General features: G+C 40.7%; 1 protein-coding gene across 1 annotated transcript; it reads left to right on the forward strand.

Moving 5' to 3' along the window:
* The first annotated feature begins 301 nt into the window (after positions 1 to 301).
* On the forward strand, positions 302 to 3,380 carry fgf20b (fibroblast growth factor 20b). The gene is made up of 3 exons (XM_058650175.1): positions 302 to 1,399; positions 1,982 to 2,085; positions 2,248 to 3,380. Exons 1-3 carry the CDS (start codon positions 1,084 to 1,086, stop codon positions 2,491 to 2,493), a joined length of 666 nt encoding a protein of 221 aa, XP_058506158.1. The 5' UTR covers positions 302 to 1,083; the 3' UTR covers positions 2,494 to 3,380.
* The last annotated feature ends 21,716 nt before the right edge of the window (positions 3,381 to 25,096 follow it).

Consider the following 25,096-nt stretch of genomic DNA (forward strand, 5'->3'; position numbering starts at 1 on the left):
TTTACCTAGCAAACGTTAACAAACAGTAGAAATGAAACTATGTTAAAGGTACAGTGTGTAAAATGTGGCAACATGTACTGGTGAAGTTGCATGTTGTAGCTGAATATCCCTCACCTCACATTTCCCTTTCAAGTGTTTCTGAGGACATAACCATCGATGCTCAAAATGTGTTTATTAATTTGTTTATTGTGGGCTATTATAAAAACAAAACATGGTGGTCCAAAATGTCAGGCTCTATAGAGCTTACTCATGTCCTGATATAATATAAAAGGTTCATTCTGGGTTAATGAAAAAAAAAATAAAAAATTCATATGAAAAATGAAGTCTAATTATTTTTATCTTCAATTTTTCTTTGCCTAATGAAACAATTTTAACCTAAATGTTACACATTGTACCTTTAATATCGTTGCAGTCGAAGTCCACTAAACCTCCAACATATTCCACGTGGATACAAAGTGTTATGGCACAAAAAATGACACAAGAAAGTCAAATCTCTGTGTGTGTGTGTCTCTCTCTCTCTCTCTCTCTCTCTCTCTCTCTCTCAGCGGAGGAGGAAAAAAAAATCGTGCCGGGGCACGTCTGAACTGTGACAGCCCCGCCCATTTCTAGTCCTGTGGTTTTGCACCTGCACACTGCCACTTAGAGCGCAAAACCCTCCTGGAGAAGCTGCTGTACCTGCACTGCAGCAGCGCGCGACCCCTCTGCTCCTCCGAGGCATCACCATCCATCCATCCATCCCTCCCTCCGCCGGGAACAGGTATATGCACTGTGAGGACTCTGTGATAGTGAAGCGCAGCTGCAGGCAGAGCACCTCCAACTGATGAAGACGCAGCGCCAGGACGAGAGAGATCAGGAAGAAATCGGTGCAGCGCACAATTTGCTGAGTGTTTGATGAAAGCTGAGCGGAGAGGAAACCCGTGCGTCAGCGTGTCCTTGCACCGCGGGGACGTGCGCTAAGTAACGGGGGAGGAGGTGGACGGAAACATGCAACATAAGTGACAGTGGAAAGCAGGTAGTCTACTACGCAAGAGCGCGCTCCCTCCGGACCTCCTCACTGAACTTTACCCGCTGAGCTCTGACGCGATGGCTGCTGCTGCTGCCGCCGCCGCCGCTGGTGGTGTTAGTACTCTGGGAGAAGTTGGAGGCGTCTTGCACGGCATCGATGGTGTCGCACACGTCGGGTCCCATTTCCTGCTGAGCCCACTTGGGGACAGTCCGACGCTGCTGGGAGGAGAGCACCTCATACTTGGGGACAGACTCTCCCGCAGCACCGCGGCGGATTTAACGCACCTGAAGGGGATTCTGAGGAGAAGACAGCTGTACTGCAGGACTGGATTTCATCTAGAAATACTTCCGGATGGCACGGTGCAAGGGACGAGGAAAGACCACAGTCGATTTGGTAAAACATTCACCTTTTTTCAATTATTAATATTATAAGAAAATAAAGTATTGTGAAGTGATGATAAAACACGTAGACTATGCATAAAAAGCAGCAGTGGAAGAAAGTAAGTGTAAATAAAGTGTAAATAAAATCCTCTAACCATAACTGGACCAACACCAAAATTGAACATTTGCATCTAAATCCGTTACTTTTACTTTTTAAGTTATGCTGCTCACAAACAAACGCGCTTACAAACGTGTCAGAGGTAATAACACAGTGAGAGTGGGCTGGACAATAATTCAATGACATTATTTATAGTGATGCAAACACTTTGAGATGAAACACATAATTGTTATTTTGCCTCACATTTGTAAAAGTATTTTTTTTTTTACATATTTGTTGTTTTCTGTCAAATAATACATAAAAAAAACCCACTTATTTTAACATTTTTGGCTCCATCCCACTGCCCCATAAGTGAGATTATGTATTATATTTATATGTATTAGAATGCATTGATTGTTATATGTAGTGTTGTGCCAATAGGGTTGAATCTGGACTTTTAAAGAAAGTGTACTGAACAACTGTGTTATTCTTCTCCAGGTATTTTGGAATTCATAAGCCTTGCTGTTGGCTTGATAAGCATTCGAGGAGTGGACAGTGGACTCTACCTGGGGATGAACAACAAGGGAGAGTTGTATGGCTCTGTAAGTACCATCTTTGCTTGTTCATGTTGCCACAAATCCTCATTTTATAACACCAGACTTCATATATTTGGACAATTTAATTTCCAGGAAGATACAAAAAGTAATGCTGACACGTGTCATCTCTTCTTTCCTTCTCTTCACATATTGTCTTTTTGTTTTCAGGAGAAGCTCTCGGCAGAATGTGTCTTCAGGGAGCAGTTTGAGGAGAACTGGTACAACACATACTCGTCCAACCTCTACAAACACGGAGACAAAGGGACACGTTATTTTGTGGCATTAAATAAAGACGGGACGCCAAGGGATGGGACTAAATCGAGGCGGCACCAAAAATTTACACACTTCTTGCCCAGACCCGTGGATCCTGACCGTGTTCCAGAACTGTACAGAGACATCCTGGGACACAGTTGAGACCTGGGAAGCCTGCTGCAGATCAGGAATAGCTGCTAAAACCCTGGCAAGCAGGGAGCAGAGAAGAGAAAGAGGGACGCATGCAGGGATGTGGCCGATGCAGGCTGGTGGACAGCAGTCCGCCCAGCGGGGATAAAGGTGCCGGGGCCTCTTGTAGGAATGCATGGTTCATCTCTCAGCAGCCAGGAAGACAGGTTAGAATGTCTGCACGCTTGGCATGAGGGGGTCATTTGTTTCAGTGGCCGGACGACCCTCAAACTTACCTGCGCGAGGACAGGAGACGGATCAGAAACAGAGCTGAATGGTCAGGGAGCATCTCCTCTGTTGTCTGTTGGACAGATGTGGATGTGGAGTCTGTGGGAGTCTGTAGTATCACATGGTACTGGTACTTTTTATTTGGGTACTGTGTCAGAAAAGCCACAGTTTGTTCAGAAGGACTTTGAAGGAAATCTGTTTTGGTTTTTTTGTTGTTTTTTTCATATCAGCGTTTGAACCTTTTTAAAAAGAGCAAAGTGTATCAATTTATTTATTCCTTTTAGATACATATATTTATGTTATATATATATTTATTTATTTGAGAATATATTTTTACACTTAGATACATGAACTATAGAAAAACCACTAGAAATTGTATCGATTACATAAAGACTGAGACACTGTACCGTTCAATCTTTTATTTTGAAAAATGCCCAGACAGTGATATACTGTAACATGGCCAAAAATATAAAACATATAAGCAACATTTGGAAATCATCCCCTCACCTGAAATGTATTTTATTACAATAAGATAACTATGAATCCATTAAAAGATATTATTTGTCTGTTTGACACAGTGATTACAACCATACTACTGTTACATGTGTTATAATCAGCATCTGAAGTTGACATACTGGCAATACAAACAATAAATCTTTTTAAAAATGACCGAAAGCCTGTTTTTGTCCGCCTGTACGAGCGGAGACGATACTTTCTTGGTTTGCTGTTTGTGTGTCCGCTCATAACCAACATTCCTTTAAATAACTTGAACTTTAAAGAGCACAATATTTGTAAAGACATACTTTACTGGTTGCCCTTATCTTCTCGAGTTTGAACGTATAAACCTGCTTACGAGATCAGTGTTGTCTTTCTTTATTGACGCCATTATACCAAGGGATGAGTCGTAGAATTGATGCACGCATAAAACTTCAAAGCGTCTCTCCTCAGTGCTGCAAGGCTGCAAAACGACGCGATCAGGGCCAAATAAAATCTGACCTTTTGCTCAGGCCCTGTGACTTTAGCAGCTGTGTAAAAGTGGAGGTCAGAATGATAAGGTTTAAGTAACCTCTGCTGACAGTTTGTGGTTTGCTGGTTGTTCAAATGTCTTATTAAACTATTGAACACAAAGGTGACCGAGGCATCTTTAAGTGTATGAGTGTGATATTTCCTTCTACTTTGTATTGAAAAACATTATTTCACCGTCCCATCTTTGTATAGTTGGGTCTTGGAGACACAAAGCAGCTGAATGTCTGAGAGCCACTATCATATGTGTGCACAGTTTCCTCCACGGTTGGGAGCAGATCTGTGTTGAAGCATGAAAGCTGCAGTCTGTGATCTCAGTGACTGTGTGTGATGGTGAGCCAGTGGGGGAGTCTCGATACGGGGAGTCAACTCTGCTGCCAACTCTCTCCCGTCTGCAGCGAGACATAGAGGGACTTTCCCACCTGCACACCTTGAACATCAACACATTTCTGTCGTCGATTAATGACAGCATCCCAGAGTGTATTATAACCTGCGTGCACGCGGACATCCCCTGTCCACTGGGTAAACACACGCAACCCTATTACAAAATGAAAAAGGATCCTGATGCTTTTTTTTTGTTGTTTTTTGTTTTTTTTGAAAGATGCTGTCACTGCTCGTCTTTCTCTAGCTTCTCAGGAAAGTTAACAAGCATGAAAATGATGGACGGGGTGTGCTCCATTCCTGTCTTGTCCCATCTTTCCATGCTAAAGAATGTGTTGCCATAATAGTTTATCCATGACTGTGACCTGCAGACTTTTTTGTGGCAATAGAGACTAATGTTTCAGCACAGGGCTCATCCCCATTACCTTTGTGGCCATGAAAAGCAGACTTTGTGCAAGTCTAAAAGCATAACCTCCTCTGCTCCCCCCTTGACATTTTGAAGGTCATGTCTCTGAACAGGCTGGAAATCCTGGCTTGTGATACCTGATGCCCAGAAGTGCTCTTTGGCACTTGTTTAACTGATGTTTCTGTCTCCCTTGCCCTTAGACAGGTGCTTTTGTTGCAGCTACTCTGCCTGCTCCAGGTGGTCTATGAGTCCCCTGCTGAAGACACTTCAACCCCTCGTCCAAACCCACTCTGCATGAGCGTCTGACACGTTTAATGGACACTCCTTGACTTTCACCACCTTCTCAGCAGCAGCAGCAGCCTTAAAGGGCTCTCAGGGAAACCCAGTCAAGTGTGTGTGTGTTTGTGTGTGAGTGTGTGTGGCAGGTGTGGAAGTCAGTGATCTTCCACGTCTATCTTCACAGTCCAGTCAGACAGTGCAGGTGCTCCCTCAGCACTCAAGCTCACACACTCTGATCTCGGTCCTGCTGTTTAACAGCTGGGGATGTAACTTACCAGCACCAGGACGGAGAGGAGGAGGAGAAGGAGGAGGAGGGTGGAAATATGGCTGGCTTTGTTGTTTGGCCCCAATTATCAGAGAGCATAATTTCTATATTTAGAAGGCTGCATTGGTGAAGACAAGGGAGGTGCCGAGAAACTCACCTGTTGCTGTAAAGCTGAGGCCTGTTTGCGTAGGGTTGGTGCCTGCAGCTTTGTGTCATTTGAATCCTGCAACTATTGATTTCAGGCTCTTTGTTGTTTGTTTATTCCTTAGTAAATTGCCGTGCGCACAAATTATGAGCTGCATGCGTGTTTATAGGGATTACAGCAGAAGTGTAAGTATAGCGTTATCCACTTGATACTTTTGGGCTTTCATCTGAGTCCAGAGCGAGAGAGAGAGAGAGACAGTGAGTGAGAGAGAGACACTTTGGACAAATATGCAGCTGGTGGTCCCACTCATCTATCCCTCCATCATTCATGTATTGTGGCCTGACAAAAATATAATCCTTCACACCTGATGCATAATACCCAATTTTACTTCAGTAATTTAGTGTTATGGCTAAGAAGATTTTGTGTTGCACTTTTTTTTTTTGCAAGCAGCATTTAGCTGAACATACCTGATTTACTGACACTTCACATGTCAGGCTGTCATCTCCAGCTCGGAAAATATGCTTCTGTGTTTCCATCTCCATGGAGACGTTAACAGCCATGTTTAGGTGTTGTGCCGTCCGCATAGTGAGCGCCACTGTTCCACCTTTTCAGTGACTGACAGTGTTTTGTTTTGCTAAAGGAGATGTGAACACACAGAGCTGTGGCTGGAGGAAAGTGAGCAGACGAATCTTCACTAACTGTTACAACAAACACGCCGCTGCCAAGTGTAGATATGTATACATTAATATAATATCAAACAGTTAGAGTTAAGAAAACACTTTTGGTAGCAGTTGGAAAGTTGTACTTTTTACTCATCACATTTTGACAGCTTTACTTTTAAACTTTACAAAATATAATGAAATATTATATGTATATTAAAAAAATCCAGCAGTAAGTTACACTAGACTCATGTAAATGACGTGACGTCCACCATGTTCACCATTGATGGTCCAAAAGCTCCATTTGGGCTGTGTAGTGTTTGAGCTAAACGTTAGACATAATTTGATTGGATAGCACCTGTGCTGGAATATTTGCATAACGCCTGGAAAGTTGAAAGTTTCTCGACTTGAGCAAAGCAAGAAGAACTGAAGTTAGGGGAAGGTGACGCAAAGTGAATGAGAAGTGTCTCAGTTAGGGGTGTGTCAAAATATATAATTTTTGGTGATATATCGTCATCCTACGATAATCATACGCCAGCGCAGATATCGATATTTAGACTAAGAAATGAAGGAGCTCTAAAGTAAACAGTCACTGCCAGTTTCACTCGCTGGGCAATGCTAGCGGCGCTGCTCAAATGAATGAGGGAAACTTTAGTAGAAGAGGGAGTTTACAGCAGGATAATGGTGGAGAAAGCTACCATCCGCATAAGAGATGCCCCATCCACGTTCAACACATAGACATTATGCACTTTGTTCTCCATGTTGTGAATAAATAGACTGCACTTTTAACTTTTCATTTTCTTTTCTTCAGTTAGACAGATATGGTGATGTATCGCTATATGATTGTCTTGCAATATATTGATTATCAGAGAATCATCGTATCGTGATATTATTGGTATCGTTGACCATGTATCGTGTATCATATTGTGATTCCCCACTGTGAGTTCAGGCAACAGAGAACTTTCATGCAGTTCCTATTTTTCACTGTCTTAAAGACACAGCAATAGCAGGATGCTGGTAAAGACACTGGTACTTTTCCTCAAAGCCAGTGATTAATTCTGTCATAATAAACAGTCCTGTGTGAAAAACATGATAGATACTGAGTAAACACTATTCTTTTCATTTTTTGGAATACAGCATATAAGAGAATAACAGCGTGAAAGCCAAGCTGATGGGTGGATGGTGTCATTTTTTGTTGCCATTACACTGTGCAATCAGTTTTATCGCCATAATGACACGTTTAAGACAAACGTTTTCCATTTCACTTGTAAGTTATTTGCATTTACGTGCCTATTAGTCTCCTTCCACAGAGTTTGATCTCTTCCAACCTCTGGGTTTAGCTCCCACTCACATCTGCTGACCAAAGCAGTGCCTGAGCTGCTGCTGTGTCACCCCATCCCCTGGCCCATGGCTCCACATTACAGAGTCACAAATTAGGTCTTGACATTTGGGAGCTGTAATTGCCCCCTGAAAAGCATGAGGCATCAATTAGGCTCTCAGCGCCATGACAAGTTATCCCTACAGGACATAATCGCTGTGCTGGACGGCCCAACAGGGCACACACACACACACACACACGCACACACATCACACCCTCATAGACCGTTTGCTGGTGGACTTTTGGGGAGGAAATGTACCAACATGGTCTATAAATAGTTTGTCATTGTCAATATGAAATTAAATCCTGGTGTTTGCTGTGTGTGTGTGTGTGTGTGTGTGTAGGCCATGCTGGAGGAGTGGCAGTAGGTCTCACGGTGCTGCTGCTGCACTAATAACAGCATAGATCCCTTTGATTTCCCGACTCTGGTGCCGCCTGACAGTTTCTGCTCCCACGGGGCGTGGAGCTCTTTAGGGTCAGAAAAAGGGTCAATTGGTTCATTTCCATAGCTTCCACTTTAAACATTCTTGTTGGCTTTGGAAGCAATTCAATCAGCAGTGAAAACACTGGTTAGCAGAGAGGAATGACCAGCCGACGCTAACGATTCAGCACACTCGTAAACAAGATGGATGTATCCCACGAAGAAATACGACGTAAACTGTGTGTGATGATTTTCGGTGGTGGAACCTGTGAGACATGATGAGAATACTGTGCACCACGGAATAAAAAAGCTTTAAAAACTGAGCATCAGTTTAAAGACGAACATTCATACATTCATGTATTAATGATTCATATGCTGACTGAAAAAAGAAAAACTGACGGACAAGCCGATGCTAAGTAATCATTTAAAAAAAACTGAAATTGAAGAAGGTATCATACAAAAACAGTATTATTTGTTCATAAAAAAAAATATATATGATGATTTTCCAATCCAAAGAATTTTGAAATGAATCAAAGAAATGGCTTACTTGAATAAATACTGACGCATTAGACCTTATAACAAAAGCTCAGTCGTGTAATTGATGCAGATTTGTGACAAACAGTTAGAGAAAAGAGAAAAGACGTACTGTAATGTTGTACGTTAGATAGCAAAGGCTACTTAAATAGAGAAATATTTAGATTAAACGGAAACACTTTGTACTCTCTCGATCAACAGTGATGTGTAACACTGTCATTGTCTGCTTAAAGAGCATGACAGAGAAAGACTGTACTCTTTCTTCTTACAGGTGAAAGTGGAAATGTGCTTTGTTGCCCCTCAATCAGGCGGAAAATTGCAATCCCATTTGTCATTGTGTGCCAAGATGCAGAGGTCAGTCAATAGATTCCTTCATGACAAGCTTACGGAATCGAATGTTTTTCCACGGCCTCACCCTTTCACACCTGCACCTTCAGGTAAAATAACAAAACAAGGAGAGAAAGAGAGAAAAGAGGGCTTAGCGCGAGCGACTTAAAGACAGGAGGGAGAAAAACGATATGTGAGAAGAATGTGCCGTGAAACCCTTGCACGTCTATTGGCCATTTCAGCTCATTTGAACCCAATATACATTTAGCTCACAGTGGCGGATGAAATGCCAGGTTTTGGCTTACGTCCAAACCTGGAGAATATCGTTAATTATTCCTGCCTGTGACTTCAGAACATTCTTACAGGCTCAAAGGGATGTTGTTTCTTATCTTCTTGGGCTGAACAGAAACTGCTTGATTTGGAGAAATAACTCAACTTTTCCACTCCTTGAGTGACTGCTGAAGTCTGCAGAGGTTCCAGGCTGCAGCGGTGATTCCCAAACATCTGATGCACAAAAGCACTCAAGACAGGGTTGTTGTTTTTTAAATGATCCTGCATTCATGTGATTCCGAAGGCATCAGTCACTTTGACATGTTTAACAGTTTGAGTTGTGTGAGTCTCAATGTGTGGAACAGGTGAACAATGAAAATCAGTATCAAAATCAAATAGTAGAGAACTGAGTGCAACAGAAGTCATACTTACAACTTTTTATGCTTCTTGATGCTGTGATTTTGAATGAAGAGTCAATTTAAGATTACTTTCTTGTAACAGTGATCTATGTGACCAAAAGTGGTAAATATTAAATTCTCCTTCTCTCCAAGCCATCAGTTTTGGTAAAACAAACAAAAAAAAAAACGGACATATTTATTCAAAGTGACCACAAGTAGGATTAGCAAGATCACAGCAGGAATTCATTCATGCAGCTGGTCATTGAGTGTAGTGGCAATTAGTTCTCTGTATTTCTTTCTGTCCATGTTCTTAATGAAGCCACATTTGTGTGTGGCAGTGTATCTACTTTACACTGCTCATTGAATCTAACTGAAGGTCTGTTGTTCTCGTTATTGTTTAGAAAAAATGGTAAAGAGCGGAGCGACCATGGTTGTTACCACTCCATTATCTCGAGATCACAAGGCTTGTTTACTCGTGATAACGATATAAATGAATGCATTATCATCGGGATAATAATGCTGGTTTTCTCATAATAGCGACATAATACTGTGGAGACTGAATAGTGTCAGGTTCATAATCACATGGTCTGGCCCCTAAAGTACTGCTAACTTGTAAACAGCCCGAATTTGATAATCAGAGTGGTTTCGGTAACAGGAAAGGACGTCCGGTAATCACGCTACTACCTACTACTAATAACTGCACAGTTCTCTGAGCGCAAAAACATCCATGACGTACAGGTGGCAAGACACACAGATTCATCTCCACCAAAAATATAGTAGCAATCATGGCTGCTCTTGGCTTCCGTTCAAAAGCCTTCAGCTTCCAAAACTCTTTGCAAACACCAATCATAAAAGAAATCCCCAAGATTTGACCCTTTAGATCAGAGGTGTCAAAACTCAAATGACCTGGGGGCCAATGAGCGTCTAGTCTGGTCTGAAGAACAAAGCGGGGGGGAAAACAACAACTGTTCAGTAGCACAAGCGTAAAATTAAAACACAATATTGCATCATGACATCACACTTATGTCCGACGCAAATGTCCCCCATGCAAATCAGGGAGTGGAGCAGTTCCCTCACCTCGACAATTTTCGACTTTGATGTGTCTCGCTCATTTAAGTGCAAATCACCATAATGGATGTCAAAATTCAATTAGGCAGACTTCCTGTGGAGTTGAGGCCATGGTTACTATAACATCTTCCCACCAAGTTTTGGGAAATTTGGTGGAACTCAATGTATGCCGAAGTTATAGGGCACTTCCTGTTTCGTGGCGAATGGTCGTAATTCAGGAAAGCGCAGAGGGTTGCCATGGCCACACCGTTTTGAATCCACAAAAAAACCTTTCCACAACTATTCACCTTTGATGTGTCAAGTACAAAGTTGGCTCATTTACATGACCGGAAAGCCACGGATATAATAATAATCTGAAGGATAACAATAGCTTCCTCACACAAATTTGTGCCAGGAGCCATTTAAGCTCATTTATATATGTAATTGAATGTTGTATGTAATGCATTTAGTATTGTGATAATTATGACCGAATATCTTATTATTACTGTTATGAAAACATTGCAAACATATATTATATTATATTCTATCACTGTCATAGCTGTGCCTCAGCTACACAATGTGTTTAAAAGAAGGTGAGGTTGTGGACAATGTTTTTATTATAACAGGATATTAAGTGTGTGTGTTAAGTTTTCCCTTTAAGGTACTAAGACTGCACCAGAGTCATCAATGTAGAGTCTGATTGGGAAACATACTATCTATGAAGTATATGGTATACTAACAATAACAGACCATCACACCACTGGAACACATACATCAACATATGAATGAAACTGAAAAAATAGGATTATGCGAGATACATTCATTCATCTCAAGCAGTAAAATATTTATATGTCTCATTGTGATGTAAGATATTAACTTTTGTTTAAATTTTTCCATAATAACATGTTTATTTGTGACATGCTCAAGTGTTTACCAAGTATAAACAAATGGATACAACTCCTGTGTATTGAGAGAAATGATCTACACTTCTTTAAAAAACAATCCATTTTAATTTGTGGTATTTCTTCCCTCCAGTGGTGAACTAATCCTTAAATTAAACTAAATCAATTTTCCTTTCCATTCCCGTGTGTTTAGTAGCTGTAAATAGGATATCTCTTAAGATAGTAACATGCAGAACGTTTAAACAGGGCTTTGCCCAATAGTACATTAATCTGTAGTTCTTACAAAGTCAACTTGTATAAATCACAGGGCTAAACATGAACAAGTCCCAGCTAGTTCCAAAGCGCGAGTGATCCAAGAGTGCCGCTCGATTCCCAGTTGTTTTTGAGAACTGAAAGGAACCTGAGCCAACACATGAAACCACTTCAGAGGAATCAATGTGAATCAATAGACCTGTAATCAGTTGCTTTCTAAACGCTACATTCAATCCATAATTACATCATTTATACACATACAGTAGATGTGTCTATGATATAAAAGGTGCATGACAGGGAACTCAAACAGTTTATACAACTGTCATTAGGATTGTTACCTCAGACCGCATTAAATTAGACTTATATGAAGAGTAAAAAAGACATTATTGACTTCCCAGTGTGAGCTCAGTGCTGCTGTGGCTACTCTCGCTGTGATCTCTGGGAGTGTTAACAGTGCACAGTGTTGTGGGGGGGACTTCAAACAGACACATCCTCCTCCACAGTAATAACTTTGAGTGCTTCTGGAAGGAGGAAATCCCCTGGCCAGGAAAGACACATCACTCCACTACAGAGGCAACGAGCCGAGAGGTTTAACACAGCCAACCCACAGAAACCACCCTGAAATAACAACACACAAGACATCTGGACGGGACAAAAAACGTTCTTCTGGTGATGCAGTACAGGGTAACTCACGCATCATGCTCCCAAATTGAAACAATGTAAATCAAAACACAAAGCTGTATACATTTAATACAGCTTACATTATCTACACAGCTAAACTTGACCAAATGATATTCACCTGCTGGCCACTATATAAGGTACACCTGTTCAGGTGCTCATTAATGCAAATATCTAACCAGCCAATCACATGGCAGCAACTAAGAGGATTAGGGAACGTAAACATGGTTACAAGATTACCTGCTGAAGTTCAAATCAAACATCAGATTGAGGAAGAAAGGAGATTTAAGTGACTTTTTGTTTATATGGCATGGTTGTTGGACCCACACAGTCTGAGTATTTCAGAAACTGTTGATCTACTGGGATTTATATGTGCAACCATCGCCAGGGTTTAGAGAGATTTGTCCAAAAAAGAGGTCAGAGGTCGGTGGAGATTGACCAGCTTGTTTCGGAGAAGACCATCTCCGAACACAAGACAAAAATTCAAATTGTGGGCTACATCAGCAAGAGACCACACCAGGTGCCACTCCACTTTATTGGATGTCCTTTGTACCTAATAAAGTGAAGTGGGGCAAAGTAACCGATGAGGTTAAGCAACAGAATTTGTAGCAAACCTCTTCCAGTCCCATATCAATCGGAATGTGCTGATTCCTGCATCTTATCACAGATTCAGAGGTTAATCAGTATAGACTGGAGTGGTACGTTATTTTGCTAAAGCCTGCATTTCACCCAGAATCAAAGGCTTCATGAAAAACCTGAGCTCGGTGAACAGGAGCAGATAATATGCTGCTTCTTCCACAGAATGAAATACATTGTCCCTTTTTAGACACCGTCACATCTGTTTATCACACATTAATACATACAGATCCATTAGACCACAATGCAGTGGGAAGTTTTGATTTTAGAACAAATGGGAGATGAAAATAATTATATTTGACTCTTATAAGTGTACAATCAAACCTTGTATTCATTGTTTTTTACTGACCAGAATGAGCTTTTTATATTTATTTTAGGAGCTGGTTCAGCTCTGTAGAGGCTGTCATTTTGGACCACCATGTTATTACAATAGACCACAATAAACATATTTTGAGTTTTGATGCCGATTGAAGGCTACATATGTTATCAGAAACACTTGAAGTGAAGTGTGAGGTGAAGGATATTCAGCTGCAACATGCAAACCTTTATCATTGTTTAATTTGTATAGACATCACTTAGACTACCAGTGTTTGATCATAAACCAAAATAATGGATGACCTTTAATTTTGTGCTAAAAATCATCTGATGCTTTTCAAGACCACTCAGAAACATCATATTTGAAGAGAAATCACTAAAATGTCAGCAGACTTTTGAGGGCCAAACATTCCATATCATTCACTTAAAAGTTGTTGAATATATTATTTGTTGAAATTGACAAAGTGTCATTGCATTTGATATGAGGTCTTCTTGAAAGTCACAGACGTTTGAATGGAAAGTAACATTTCCTATCACTGGATGATGAATCATTTTTAGTACCCTGAAGAGCAACATCCATAACCTTTATTCTTGTGCTTAAATATTTTCTGATACAAGGTTGATGATGATTTGGCCTCCTCCTCTTCCTCCTGCTCATAAGCCATGCATACCTTTCCACGTCCCAGTAACTAATCATCATGCAGATCTGGCCAAGAATAGAGTGGCTGGACACAGGAAATATCATATTCATGCTTGCTAGAGTTTCAGTAGTGTTTAAGTTCATTTCCCATGCCTTTACCAAGAAGATAGCACTATTGTCTGCTTCAGTGGGCAGAAGTGAGACTTCAAAGCCTCGAGACCAAGAGAATAGTTTGTGGAGTTGTTCAAATGTTCCAGTGTTGGAGTGGAGAGCCCTTTATTTCCTCTCAATAATGGTTACTTTGCAGGCTCACATTATTCTGTCTGGTTGGCTCCAGTCCTTCACTAACCCAGGTGTGTTTTCACTGGGTTCAGACTTATCAGCGAGGTGATCAGAGACGTGTTGCCAACTAAGCAGTGCAACCTCTTTGTGTTATGAAACCAGAAACATTTGTGGGCGAAAAGAAGGATATGACTACGACAAGATGTGCTTAGTAAGAAGTATAAAGTATAGTCAAAGGTATAGAGTGTAAAATGAGTGCCATATATGACATTTGAAGCTTCAGTCGTAGTTTAATGTGACAAAGTTGCCTTTAAGAGAAATGAGTCAGAGCGAGCCGTGGCCCCCGTCTCTCAGATAGCTGACACCCACCTGCTCGGGAGGATCAAAGTGCTTCTTTGAGCACATTAGGAAAATACAAGGGACTCATTTCGGGCCCTCAGAGCACCACGTAGATGCTTAGCAACACATTCCCGCTGTCAGAGACAAACAAAGACAGTTTTCTGAGAGGAGAAAGGCATGTTGTATCCCCAACATGCCTCACCTGTGGTGACCAATCACAAAATACGTTACAATCCCAAGCCCCGAAGGAAGATAGGTGAGGGTTTATGTTGTCATTCGTGGATGCTTTACAATTGGTGTGGAATACATCTCGCAGTTAATGTTTATTTTCACAGGGACAAGCTCATTCCTTTGGTCTGACCCAGAAAGACGTAGTGTGTAATCATAACAGCATTGATAGGAGCATGTTAAAATGTCTGCAGACGTTACGCATTTCGAGCTTCTGCTGTGTCAACAAGCAAGCTGTCATGCAGGAGATGTAAAATGTTAAAGTAAAACACAGAATGGTCGACTGCAAGTAAATGTCCCGCATTCACAACACCACTAATGACAGGCCACAGGAGGGAAAACACATGTGAAAGGATTTCAAACTTTCAAAATAAATTTGGACCATAAAATTAATGATGGCTGAGTTCCATTGTGCTTCCTTGGTGTTTAGGTGCATGCTGGATCACTGAGCCGTTAAAAATATGATTAGTAATAATACCTGTGAAAATGTCCACCATGAAAAAAGACCACGTCTTTGAGACACTTCACTGTGTACTGCAGAAATGGCACCACTATTGTAACAACATAACATAAAAATGGGTTAGTTAACATCACAAGGATTGTGTTTAAGGTTGGAGAGAGTAAATCCACTGGCTGCTGCCCTGGCATTGCTGCTCGGGACGTCACTGCAACTCACAAATCACAGCCAGCTTGGAACTCAGGGCCTCGTGGAATCAGCCGAAATCTGACAGAGCAGATGATCAATGGTAAAATATTAGACTTTCAGCCTTAAACTATGAGCTGTCCAGTGGCCGTATAATAGTTGATGATTGTGCACATACACACATGGTTGGAATGGATCTGACAATGAGATTAGCCAATGAGGTCAATAAATATGGGAGCAGACGTCTGCATAGCCTGAGTGAAACATCATACTTCCTCAATAAAGCCGCTGTGACTCTGTTTTGGCCCTGAAAAGCCGTAACATCCACAAGTATCGTCAGTGCACTGTGTTGTGATGTTGTTGGGCACAAAAGAGGAGAAGAAAAAAGCTGATGACAGGGCACTTTCATGTTACTTATCATGACACACTATCAGGCTGATCAAGATGGGCCAGACAAAGTACCACCAGGTCCCGTAGCTTTGAGCTGAATTTCATCTGTTTCATCATATCTCTCTGTCTTTACTCCTCGGGGGAGATGAGGTTGGTGGTCCATGCGTTTAGACCACAGTGAAAAAAGAGAGGGAGCCTGAATGACAGATAAGTCTAAGGCATCTGTGTTGTAAGAAGAACATACAAATATGGAGCTGGATGAAAAGAGAGCGAGAAACGCTCTGATAAACTACACACACATCATCTCACGCAACACTTGTCAAGAGGTGATGTCCCAGAACAAACGCTCCCTTTGAGAGTTTAGATCCAATTGGATTCAAAAGTTTAAAAAAAAAAAATGTAGATGTTATGCATAGATGTTTTGATGTATATTGTTTGCACAATAACAATAAACAGCAACATGGCACCACCACAACTAGACATGTAATTAATGCAGATACTCAGACTGGGGTAGTTTCTTATGAGGGTCTGTCTATCTCTGACTGTGACGTAAAACAGTCAATCAGCATATGCTGTGTAGTTTCCACACGTCACGTTGATATCAAATACAGACAGGGAGGCATTAACGCAGGAAAGTGTGCAGGCCTTTCTTCACGTTGGAACAAGCCACTGTGGAGGATTTTAAAAGATATCTTAATATTCACCTGTAAATTAAATCTAAAATCCATTTTGGTCAGTGGGATTTCTATGTGAGAACTGTGGACATTTTCTGTGTTTGATCGACCCAGGTCATCCTGAATATCCTTAGCAAGAATCTGGTGATACGATACATAAAACCGTGGGATATACAAGATGCAAGACCAAAATAACATCGGTGGTGCCGTGTATAAGTACAGTGCTAATGCAGAACACCGTACAAGGTCCTTGCTTCACTTTGTTATTTCTGTTCAAAGTGGCACCACTGAAATCCTAACAGTGATAATGACTACCAGCTCAGAAGGGTGCAGGTATTGGCAATGAAGGTATATAATTTCCTCTTATAGCTCTTGTTCAGTGCTTGTTCCTGCATGGAGCTGCGGTGGGAAAACCCAGCTCCCCCGGACAGAGTACACTGCTCATCTGGAACAAGGCTGCCAGGTGTTAGCCTGTGACACCACGATGATAAAAAAAAAAACATGATAATCTACTGTGGTAATGTCTATAAATAACTTGCTCGCTGGCTTGATTTGTTTGTTCTTTCATTGTTGGGAGTCTATTCTAAAAGAAGGTCAGTGTGTGTGATGTGTCCTGCAGTGATAGATTTGGAGCGATTTAGACACATCTTCAGAACCTGTCATCTTTTATCACACCTCTTTACAGTTAAATATAGCATGGTGGTTGTAAATTCAGCTTCACAGAGTCAGACGCAACAGTAAATAAGGCACATTTTTAGACATTTCTTAGATTCAAAAGCTTTAGACACTGCAGAGGAGGAATTCTTCTAGAGATAAGGACAGGCTGCTCTATTTGTCAGTGCATGGGGCCCCTTAAGAGCCCAGAGACTCTGATGTCCACATAATCTTTCTCTTGCACTCTGATATTTTCTCAGCAGTATGAGGTTACATATGAAGGAAAAGACATCGACATCCTCAAGCTCTGTTTTCTGCAAACAGAACAGCCTCTCACTTCTGGTCCCGCTGACACTGGGACCAAATGTTAAAAGTTCCTAAAAGATTGTGAGTGAAACTAAATATTCTCCATTGAGAATGGACCGGAGCCAGCATTTTTAGATGACCTATCAGTGGCTATTTTTATCCACAGCTTCAGTTTGGTGCCCTGACCTGTGACCTGTTAGGGTCTGACTGAATTTTAGGAAAGGGCAAAGAGCACAAAGTGTACTGAAGTACATCCCCAGGATTACAAGCGTTTCAGGGTGAGGTTTTGCAGCCTGTGGTGGCTGCAGGCTAGTGGGGTCACAGCCCACCCATGGGGGGAGGGAAGACACGGTCACAAAGGCTGAGGAGGATGCAGTTCCCAGACACAAACTCCAGCGCCTAATCGCTGAACAGGAAAACACTGGCAGATACCATTCAGCAAGAACACGTACATAGGCTTCATTAGATTCAAGTTTTAAAATAGAAATACAATAAATGTTACAACATGATGAAACCAAACTCGGGTCAGATCAAGTTGCTGATGAATTGTGAGTGTTTGAAAGTGCTTGAGCAGTGATGAAAATATAAACATGGGATAGTACAAGCAAAAAGAAAAAGCAACCACAACAATAATCTCTTATACTTGAATGTAGCAAGGCCCCTCGAGAAGAAAGCGTTATTGGAGCTCTAAAAAGGCGGCCATTGTTCATCATTTCCAGCAAAATGACTTAGTAAAATTGAGAGGAAGAAAGGCACACCACTGCACCACGGTGATAGCAGCCTCTGAAAGTGGAGAGCACTGATGCATGAGTGAAAAGCACCTTATGTCAAATATAATTGTCCTGCTCTGAAAAACACACTCGCTAGTGATGTCTGATTTGATTCCCTCCTGTTTGGCTCAAGTTACTTCCTGTCTGCTTTAACCATGACAATGAAGCTTCTGAGGGGATTTGGGCATTTTATGATTTCTTTGTCCACCAAGGCTAACTTTATTGACCTGTCCGCTTTTTGTTTGATTTAAAGGCCCAGTGAGTGAAATTACGAGGGTTTACTGGCAAAAATCAAACATGTTTACATGTTTCGATGTATGCCAAGTATGTTTGTTTGCGTGTATTTTTTTATTTACTATAAAAAACAAGCCTTTTTTAAGTACCTAAGTGCTGTGCTCTAACACGGTCCGCCATCTCATGAGCATGCATTTCCTGTAGAAGCACATGTTTCCTGCACAAATGAAGAGCAGCTCTGTCTTCCATGACTCTGGATCTTTACAAATTAAATGAATAGTTCACTAGTGTTAATAAATGAATACTTTAAAGCCTCAGTCTCTATGGGAACCTCATCCATGTGGAGGCCACCATACTGTAGTTCCATGAAAGGGGGGGTGAGCAGCTGACCAGGCCTGTGTTACAATCTGCTGTCTCACCATTAGATGTCAGTAATTTGTTCACACTGGAGCTTTAAGTCCATAAAAATAGTTTTGTAGTTTCTTTTGCAAAATTTAAAAGTAAACACTATGAAATGATCAGCAGACAAAACAGCTTACATGGTTCTGTCCGAGGATAATTTGCCTGGTAGCGTCTCTCAAGCAAACACATTACATGTTTTGATTGTCTGAAGAGTGAAAAAAGAGCAGATATAATGTGTTACTTTTATTAGTGAACAGCAACAGATCTGTCGTTGCCTCTGTCTTTGTGCTGCGCTAATTGAAAATTGCTTAATATTTGCCATATGGGAGTGGTGGCAGTTTCAGTCTTTGCAATCACATTTAATTAGGAGAGACTTGTGTCGACGTCCAGAAAAATAATGGGATCATCAAGGCTTTTGGCACTTGGACCCCTTGCAATATCAGTGTGAGAACAGAAGGGTTAAAGGCTGTGTGTAGACAAGGAAACCCACCTTAAAGCTGAAATAAACAACTTTTAAAGTGTAATGTGACAGAAAAAAATAAGCCATCATTAGTGTCAATTGGTGACAATTCCCTTTAATGTTACTTTTGCAATGTTATTCTTCCAGTCACCATGATGGGGTTTTGCAAAACAATTATGATTTACTATTTACGACACAAAGGAACTGCACTTTGCTGTATGTAAAGTAAGGAATAATAATAATTCATCACCCAGACACTAGCATGTTTTTCACAAAGGGGGCTTTATGAATATCATATTACACTAATTCTGGATATTATTAAAGCTGTAGTGCATAGCTTTGCTGATCAATCAGCTGCACATTACTCTGTGAACCCAGCACACAGTGAAGCATTCTACATCACAACAAAGTAAGCTAAGTGTACCAGGTGGATTCCACTGCTAAAATAAATAACTTGGACTTTAATTAGGACTTCACAATCACATTTTAGTCTCAATCACAATTTTTGCTTCTCACTAATGTGAAAATGAAAGGCTGAAAATGTGTGCTGGGCAAAGAAGAACATCAAATCAAGCCCTTCCCTGAAAACAGCTTGCATGTGCCAAACACAACACACCTGCTACTGTTCACTGCACCATGCAGCTCCAACTTTACAGTATGACGTCTGTATGTGAGTCATGCTACTTTAAAAAACAGACATACAGCGCACAATCTGTGGAAGCAGTGAAGAAATGAAAATCTGATGCGTTTCCCAAAGCCACAATGAGGTTTAGACACAATAACTTTAGTCTGACGCAAATCCCAGAAGGTGTAATCCAGTTAAAAACGTTTAAAAAAGAAAACAAAGTTCAAATTACACAGTAGAAAAACTAAGTGCTCCCTTACCTGATGCACTGACTGCACACTGTAAAAAGTAAAAAGTGTTGCAGTGTGTAGTAAAGCCCAAGTTACATTACCCTCTCACATCTTTTATGTTGTTCATGTTAACATAAAACTATAAAATAATAATTATGCATGCAATTTAACTATACTTAAATGTTACTAAATGTGTGAAATAGAAGTTACACACTGGACCTTTAAGATACAATATCAGCTCTGAGGAAAGGTGCGTGTGTTTTTACTGGAGTCTTACTACGATTGCTACTCTTTACGTTACACTCTAACATCAAGTGGACACGTCGATGTTTAGCTGGTATAATTTAATAATGTTCACCAAAATAGTCGGAGTCCTCCAGTTGCAAATCGAACTTGAAGTTAATTGAAGGTGACTGAGACCATTAACACTGATGCTATAAATCAAGTGGGAAATAGGCCAATTTTCCCATAGACTTTCATTCAAATTGTTCTTTTTGGAACCCAAAGAGACAAAAGACTTTATTACCTTTGCAGCTATTTGAGGATTAACTGAATTGTTGTTCGTCTCTGTGTGCTTGCCCTGTGATGGACTGGTGTCAGCTGGGATTGGCTCTGGAGCCCCCTGTGACCCTCATATGGAGGATAGAGTAGTAGACAATGAATTAGTGAATGAATTAATTAATTAAATTGTTGGATAAAGTGACATTGTTTCTCTTTTTTGAGGATAATGGTTTTAATATGTATTTGTTTATTTTATTTCTTCAGTGTGGACTGAGGTTGTACATCAACCTACCAACTAAAAATGCTCCATAGAGCTATGAATATTTTATGTCACAGAGAGCTCAGTGACTCAGATGCAGTTAAGGTGAAAGAGGTGGACTTTTCCTGTGGGACTTGTCGCTCTCCGTTCTTCTCAGGCCCTGCTGTCCTTGCTGCTGGCTTGTTGGCTGTGTTATGGGATGTTTGCAGTGTCCCTTCTCCTGGCTTTTCTTTTTGCCCCTTGCTGCTGCCCTGGAAGTATGTCCAGCTGTCCCATCATTCTGTCAGCACCACTGTCTCCCTCAGCCTCAGATTAAAAATGCAAAAGGGGCCGCCAGGAAAAGTGGCTTGCCCTCGTCTCTCAGGACTTATGTCAAAAATGTTTCAGTCCTCAGGTAATTTGCTACAGTCTGGGATCCTTTCACTATTTACTTCAAAGAACCTCGCAAAGAGAAGAGAGCGAGAGAGAGAGAGAAATGAAAGGGAGGAAAAATGATATTTAGTTGTGGGTAGTGACAGATCTACATTCTTGAGTATTGACATGTCGTGAGGATTCTGACTGAGTCTGCAGTAGCCCTTAAATCTGCCTGATAAAAGCAATGAATCCACGGATTGTCTTCCAAAATAGAGCTAAGTCAAACAAATTGACTCAACTCCAAAAGAATGCACAGTCACTCCTTCACAAACAGACAAGTTAGCAGGCACTTTAAAGTTCAAGGTTTCAAAAATCACCCAAAGCATCGCATGCAAATTGCAGTGATTTGCTTTTGTTACCCACATGTTAGGAGTCACACTTTAGATTGTAATCTCGCCCCGAGACACAGCTATCTTAATCTGGAACTTGCCCAAATCTGAAATGGTGTTGTAAAAATGCACTATTCCTCTTTATTCAAATGTCAAGAAGTTCTGCCCTCGGTGTAAGATTATCTCCTGCTTTTCGACTTACATGCAAACTGGTTAAGACCTTTGGAATGAGGAAGGGAAACCAGAAAATGTCAATTTCATTACTCCAACTTGGAAAAGCTCACAGAATTTTTATTTAATATAAAAGATCCCACTCAGAAAAAGAATGTTTGCATTTCTTAGTTCACTGTTGTCTTGTTCTTTTAATACAGAGTTTGTTTTTTCTTTGTTTCTTTGTTTGTCGGTCTTTTGCTTGTTTAGTAATAATAGTCGTCTTCATCTTGTTGTTATCATTTTTATTATGACGATGATGACCTACAAATCATACTCCTTTGAACAAGTTTGCTTCATTGTACCATGTTTTTCTGGCCTGAATACATACTATACTTTACAGCTTGAGAATGGGACATGTCATTTTTTAAAAGGTTTCGCAAAAAGGTGAAGAGGACCATGTAGATCTGTCTAAGTAATGATGACAACTGTTGGATCTGAGCATTTTAGATCTGGCTTAACGGAATACAACAACAGTTTACTAGCACGCAGCCCTGACAAGGATGTCATTTCAGGACCAGCCATGATAACCACCTGTCCTGCACATACCAGCACAGAACAATATGCTCTCTTGCGACTTGCGTGTGTACTTTCAAGCCATACAAGTGTGCACATGTGCGATGAAAAGGTTTGACACCTATCCCGTCCTCAGCATTTAGAGATTTTGAACGAAAGAATTCACAGCTCCTCAAACCCGTGACATCTCCGCAGAACAACATCTTGGGTTTTCAAGTCCAAATCAGGAATGCATGGGCTCATTCATGGCAAACAAAAACAGTGATTAAAGAGGGTAACAGGATCAGCTCTAATCAGCGTGTCCTGAGAAAATGCCAAGGAGTTTTCAACCATTGTCAGGTCATTCCAAGAGGTGATCTCTTTCCCTATTAATTATGTGCCGTGCCGCAGCAGTCATCCTCTCCAGCAGGAGCGACCTTCTCTGCTTTCATACGTCTGTGCAGAATGATCAAAACATGCAGAGGCAGTGGGGAGAATCAAGCTTCCCCATGATGTGCCTGCCCTCTCATTTCTCTGACAAAGAATAATGGCCACCTCATAACTAATGGCCCTCTAACACAGAGAGAGAGAGAGATAGAGAGAGAGAGAGAGATAGAGAGAGCAAAAGAGGAGAAAAGAGGGGGCGAAATAATCATTATCCAAAGACATGTTCTATCATGTGATAAATTCTGTTTTCTCGAGTCAAATCCTCTTGTGTCTTTCTGCTGAAGATGTTCAGGGCTTGTAATAGACACGTAATCGTCAGATAAATAATGGGTTCTTCCTGGAAGGCAGAAGGCGAGAAGAAGAATGATCGTGCATCACGGGCTCATCGATGATGGAATAGTTCAATAACATCCTTTATTTGACAGCCTCACTTCTCTAATCCTCAGTGTGAAAGGTCAGGGAGGGATGGAGTCCACCAAACTATACACCATGTCAATGCTGCCCCCTGCTGAGCACAAGTCAGAACATCTTCACTGAGCTGACTTAACATGACCCTACAAATCAACTCAATATTCTTAAGGACACCATGGTAACAGTATTGACTTTGTAAACCTGAATAATAAAGAGTTCTTGTAAGTCTGTTGATTTAATTTAATTTCTGCTGAAATCCCTTGGATAACCATGTGTTTGGGTGTTCTGGTCTCACAGCTGCAAAGGAAGTTCTGAAGTGGGATTGTTGGAGTAGATCACTCATTGTGGGGCTATGGGGGGAGTGGAGGGGGGGGGGTCATAGTTCATGGCTGACATTGTGTGTCCGCATGTTTCCATGCAAGATGAAGAATTATGAATTATAAACTATTTAAATGTACTCATTGTTTGTACTTTGTGTATTTTCACACAGTTTATTTGTATCCTTTGTTTTTAGGTATATGACATAAACAATGACATAGTTTGATCTGGAATGTGTCTATCAGGGTTTTTTTTCCCCTTCCTATTACAACACACTCCTCATTCATTCCCATTAAGTCATTAACAAGACAATGAAACAAATACAACCATTGTTTTCAGGAGTCACAGTCTATACACACTGACAACGCAACACAACAAATACTACAGCATATCTGGCAGATGAATCTCATTAAGTGCTGTACAAAGTCACAGATTCTTTTTGACATCAGGGCAGAATATATAGCTACTGTGAGATTTTCACTGTGTTTACTTGATTTGCTCATGAGTGGGGGCCTAATTCCAGGCAAATCCTACTGAATCATGTAGTCCCCTAATTACCTTACCTTATCTTTTACAGGCCTTAACATGTTGCCTGCAGCCTTCAAAAATAACAATAATCAAAGCTGTGTAGGTTTAATTATAGCTCATAACTCTTACTTTGGTTAAAAAATCTACACCAAATTTATAAGCACTGAGTTCATGCATTCAGAGTTTACTGCCTTTCACTTTCACATATTATCCTTAATTATACAGGATTCCATTTCATAACAAGACATCCAGTGATATACGCTCATCAGCTATTTCATTATGTACAGAGGACACTTAATAAAGTCTGTCTGATCATTCACCTCTGACCTCTGGCATCCACATTATTTTTCGGACCATTCTCTGTGAACTCTGTGAAAATCCCACTATATCAGCACTTTCTGAAATTCTCAGAACAGCCCATCTAGCACCAACCACCAGAGTTTCTTAAATCACCTTTCTTCTTTATTCCGATGCTCTGTTTAAACCTCAGCTATAATGTGATTAACTGATTAGATATTTGCTTTAAAAAAAGCAGTTGACCCCTCATCCCTGTTCATGTGCATATACAGACTTTAAAGCACACAACTGAGTTGTATTTTGTAGAGGGAACATTAAGAAGAACACTGTTTGGCAACAAATAATGTGTTAACACATGAAATAAAGCAAAGCAGTGCACAATTCTACTCAAAATGCTATGCGGCACATTCTCCACAGTTGTGATGCTAATGTTCAGTGTTTGTGTTTTATTATCTACAGCGCAGAGGATGGTGGATGTTCCCAGTTATAAGCTGCTCAGAGGAAGCGTTTGGTCTTTTCTAAAGGCTGGAGCAGTGAGATTCATTCACCAGCTGCAGTGTTTACAACAGGACATAGATATGGGCTGCTTGTGAAAGTTACACTTAAACTACATGTATATCCAGGAGTGGAAAGTAATGAATTGCATTTACTTGTGTTACTGTAATTGACTAGGTTTTTTGTGTATTTGTACTTTTAAAAGTATTTGTACTTTTTAAAATGTTGACCTGAGTTTAAAAAATAAATAAAAAATCACGCACGGGGAAAGGAGAAAGGAGGAAGTTGAAGCATTTGTGACCTTTGACCCATTTTGACTGATACATTGTGTGTTTACATATTATATTTTCACTTAGGCACTTTAATTTGTAAAAGTTTGCCTTTAATTAAAAACAATTCATATGAGATTTGTGTCCCCTTGTCCTTTTTGCACAACACAAGAAAGAACCCT

Source organism: Solea solea, chromosome 14 (assembly GCF_958295425.1).
Source record: "Solea solea chromosome 14, fSolSol10.1, whole genome shotgun sequence".
NCBI lineage: Eukaryota > Metazoa > Chordata > Actinopteri > Pleuronectiformes > Soleidae > Solea > Solea solea.

Excerpts from the sequence above, each read along its gene's own strand:
- fgf20b (XM_058650175.1), top strand. The coding sequence starts at position 1,084 with ATGGCTGCTGCTGCTGCCGCCGCCGCCGCTGGTGGTGTTAGTACTCTG. Across the intron at positions 1,400-1,981 it reads GAAAGACCACAGTCGATTTG|GTATTTTGGAATTCATAAGC; the intron begins GTAAAACATTCA and ends ATTCTTCTCCAG. Across the intron at positions 2,086-2,247 it reads AGGGAGAGTTGTATGGCTCT|GAGAAGCTCTCGGCAGAATG; the intron begins GTAAGTACCATC and ends TTTTGTTTTCAG.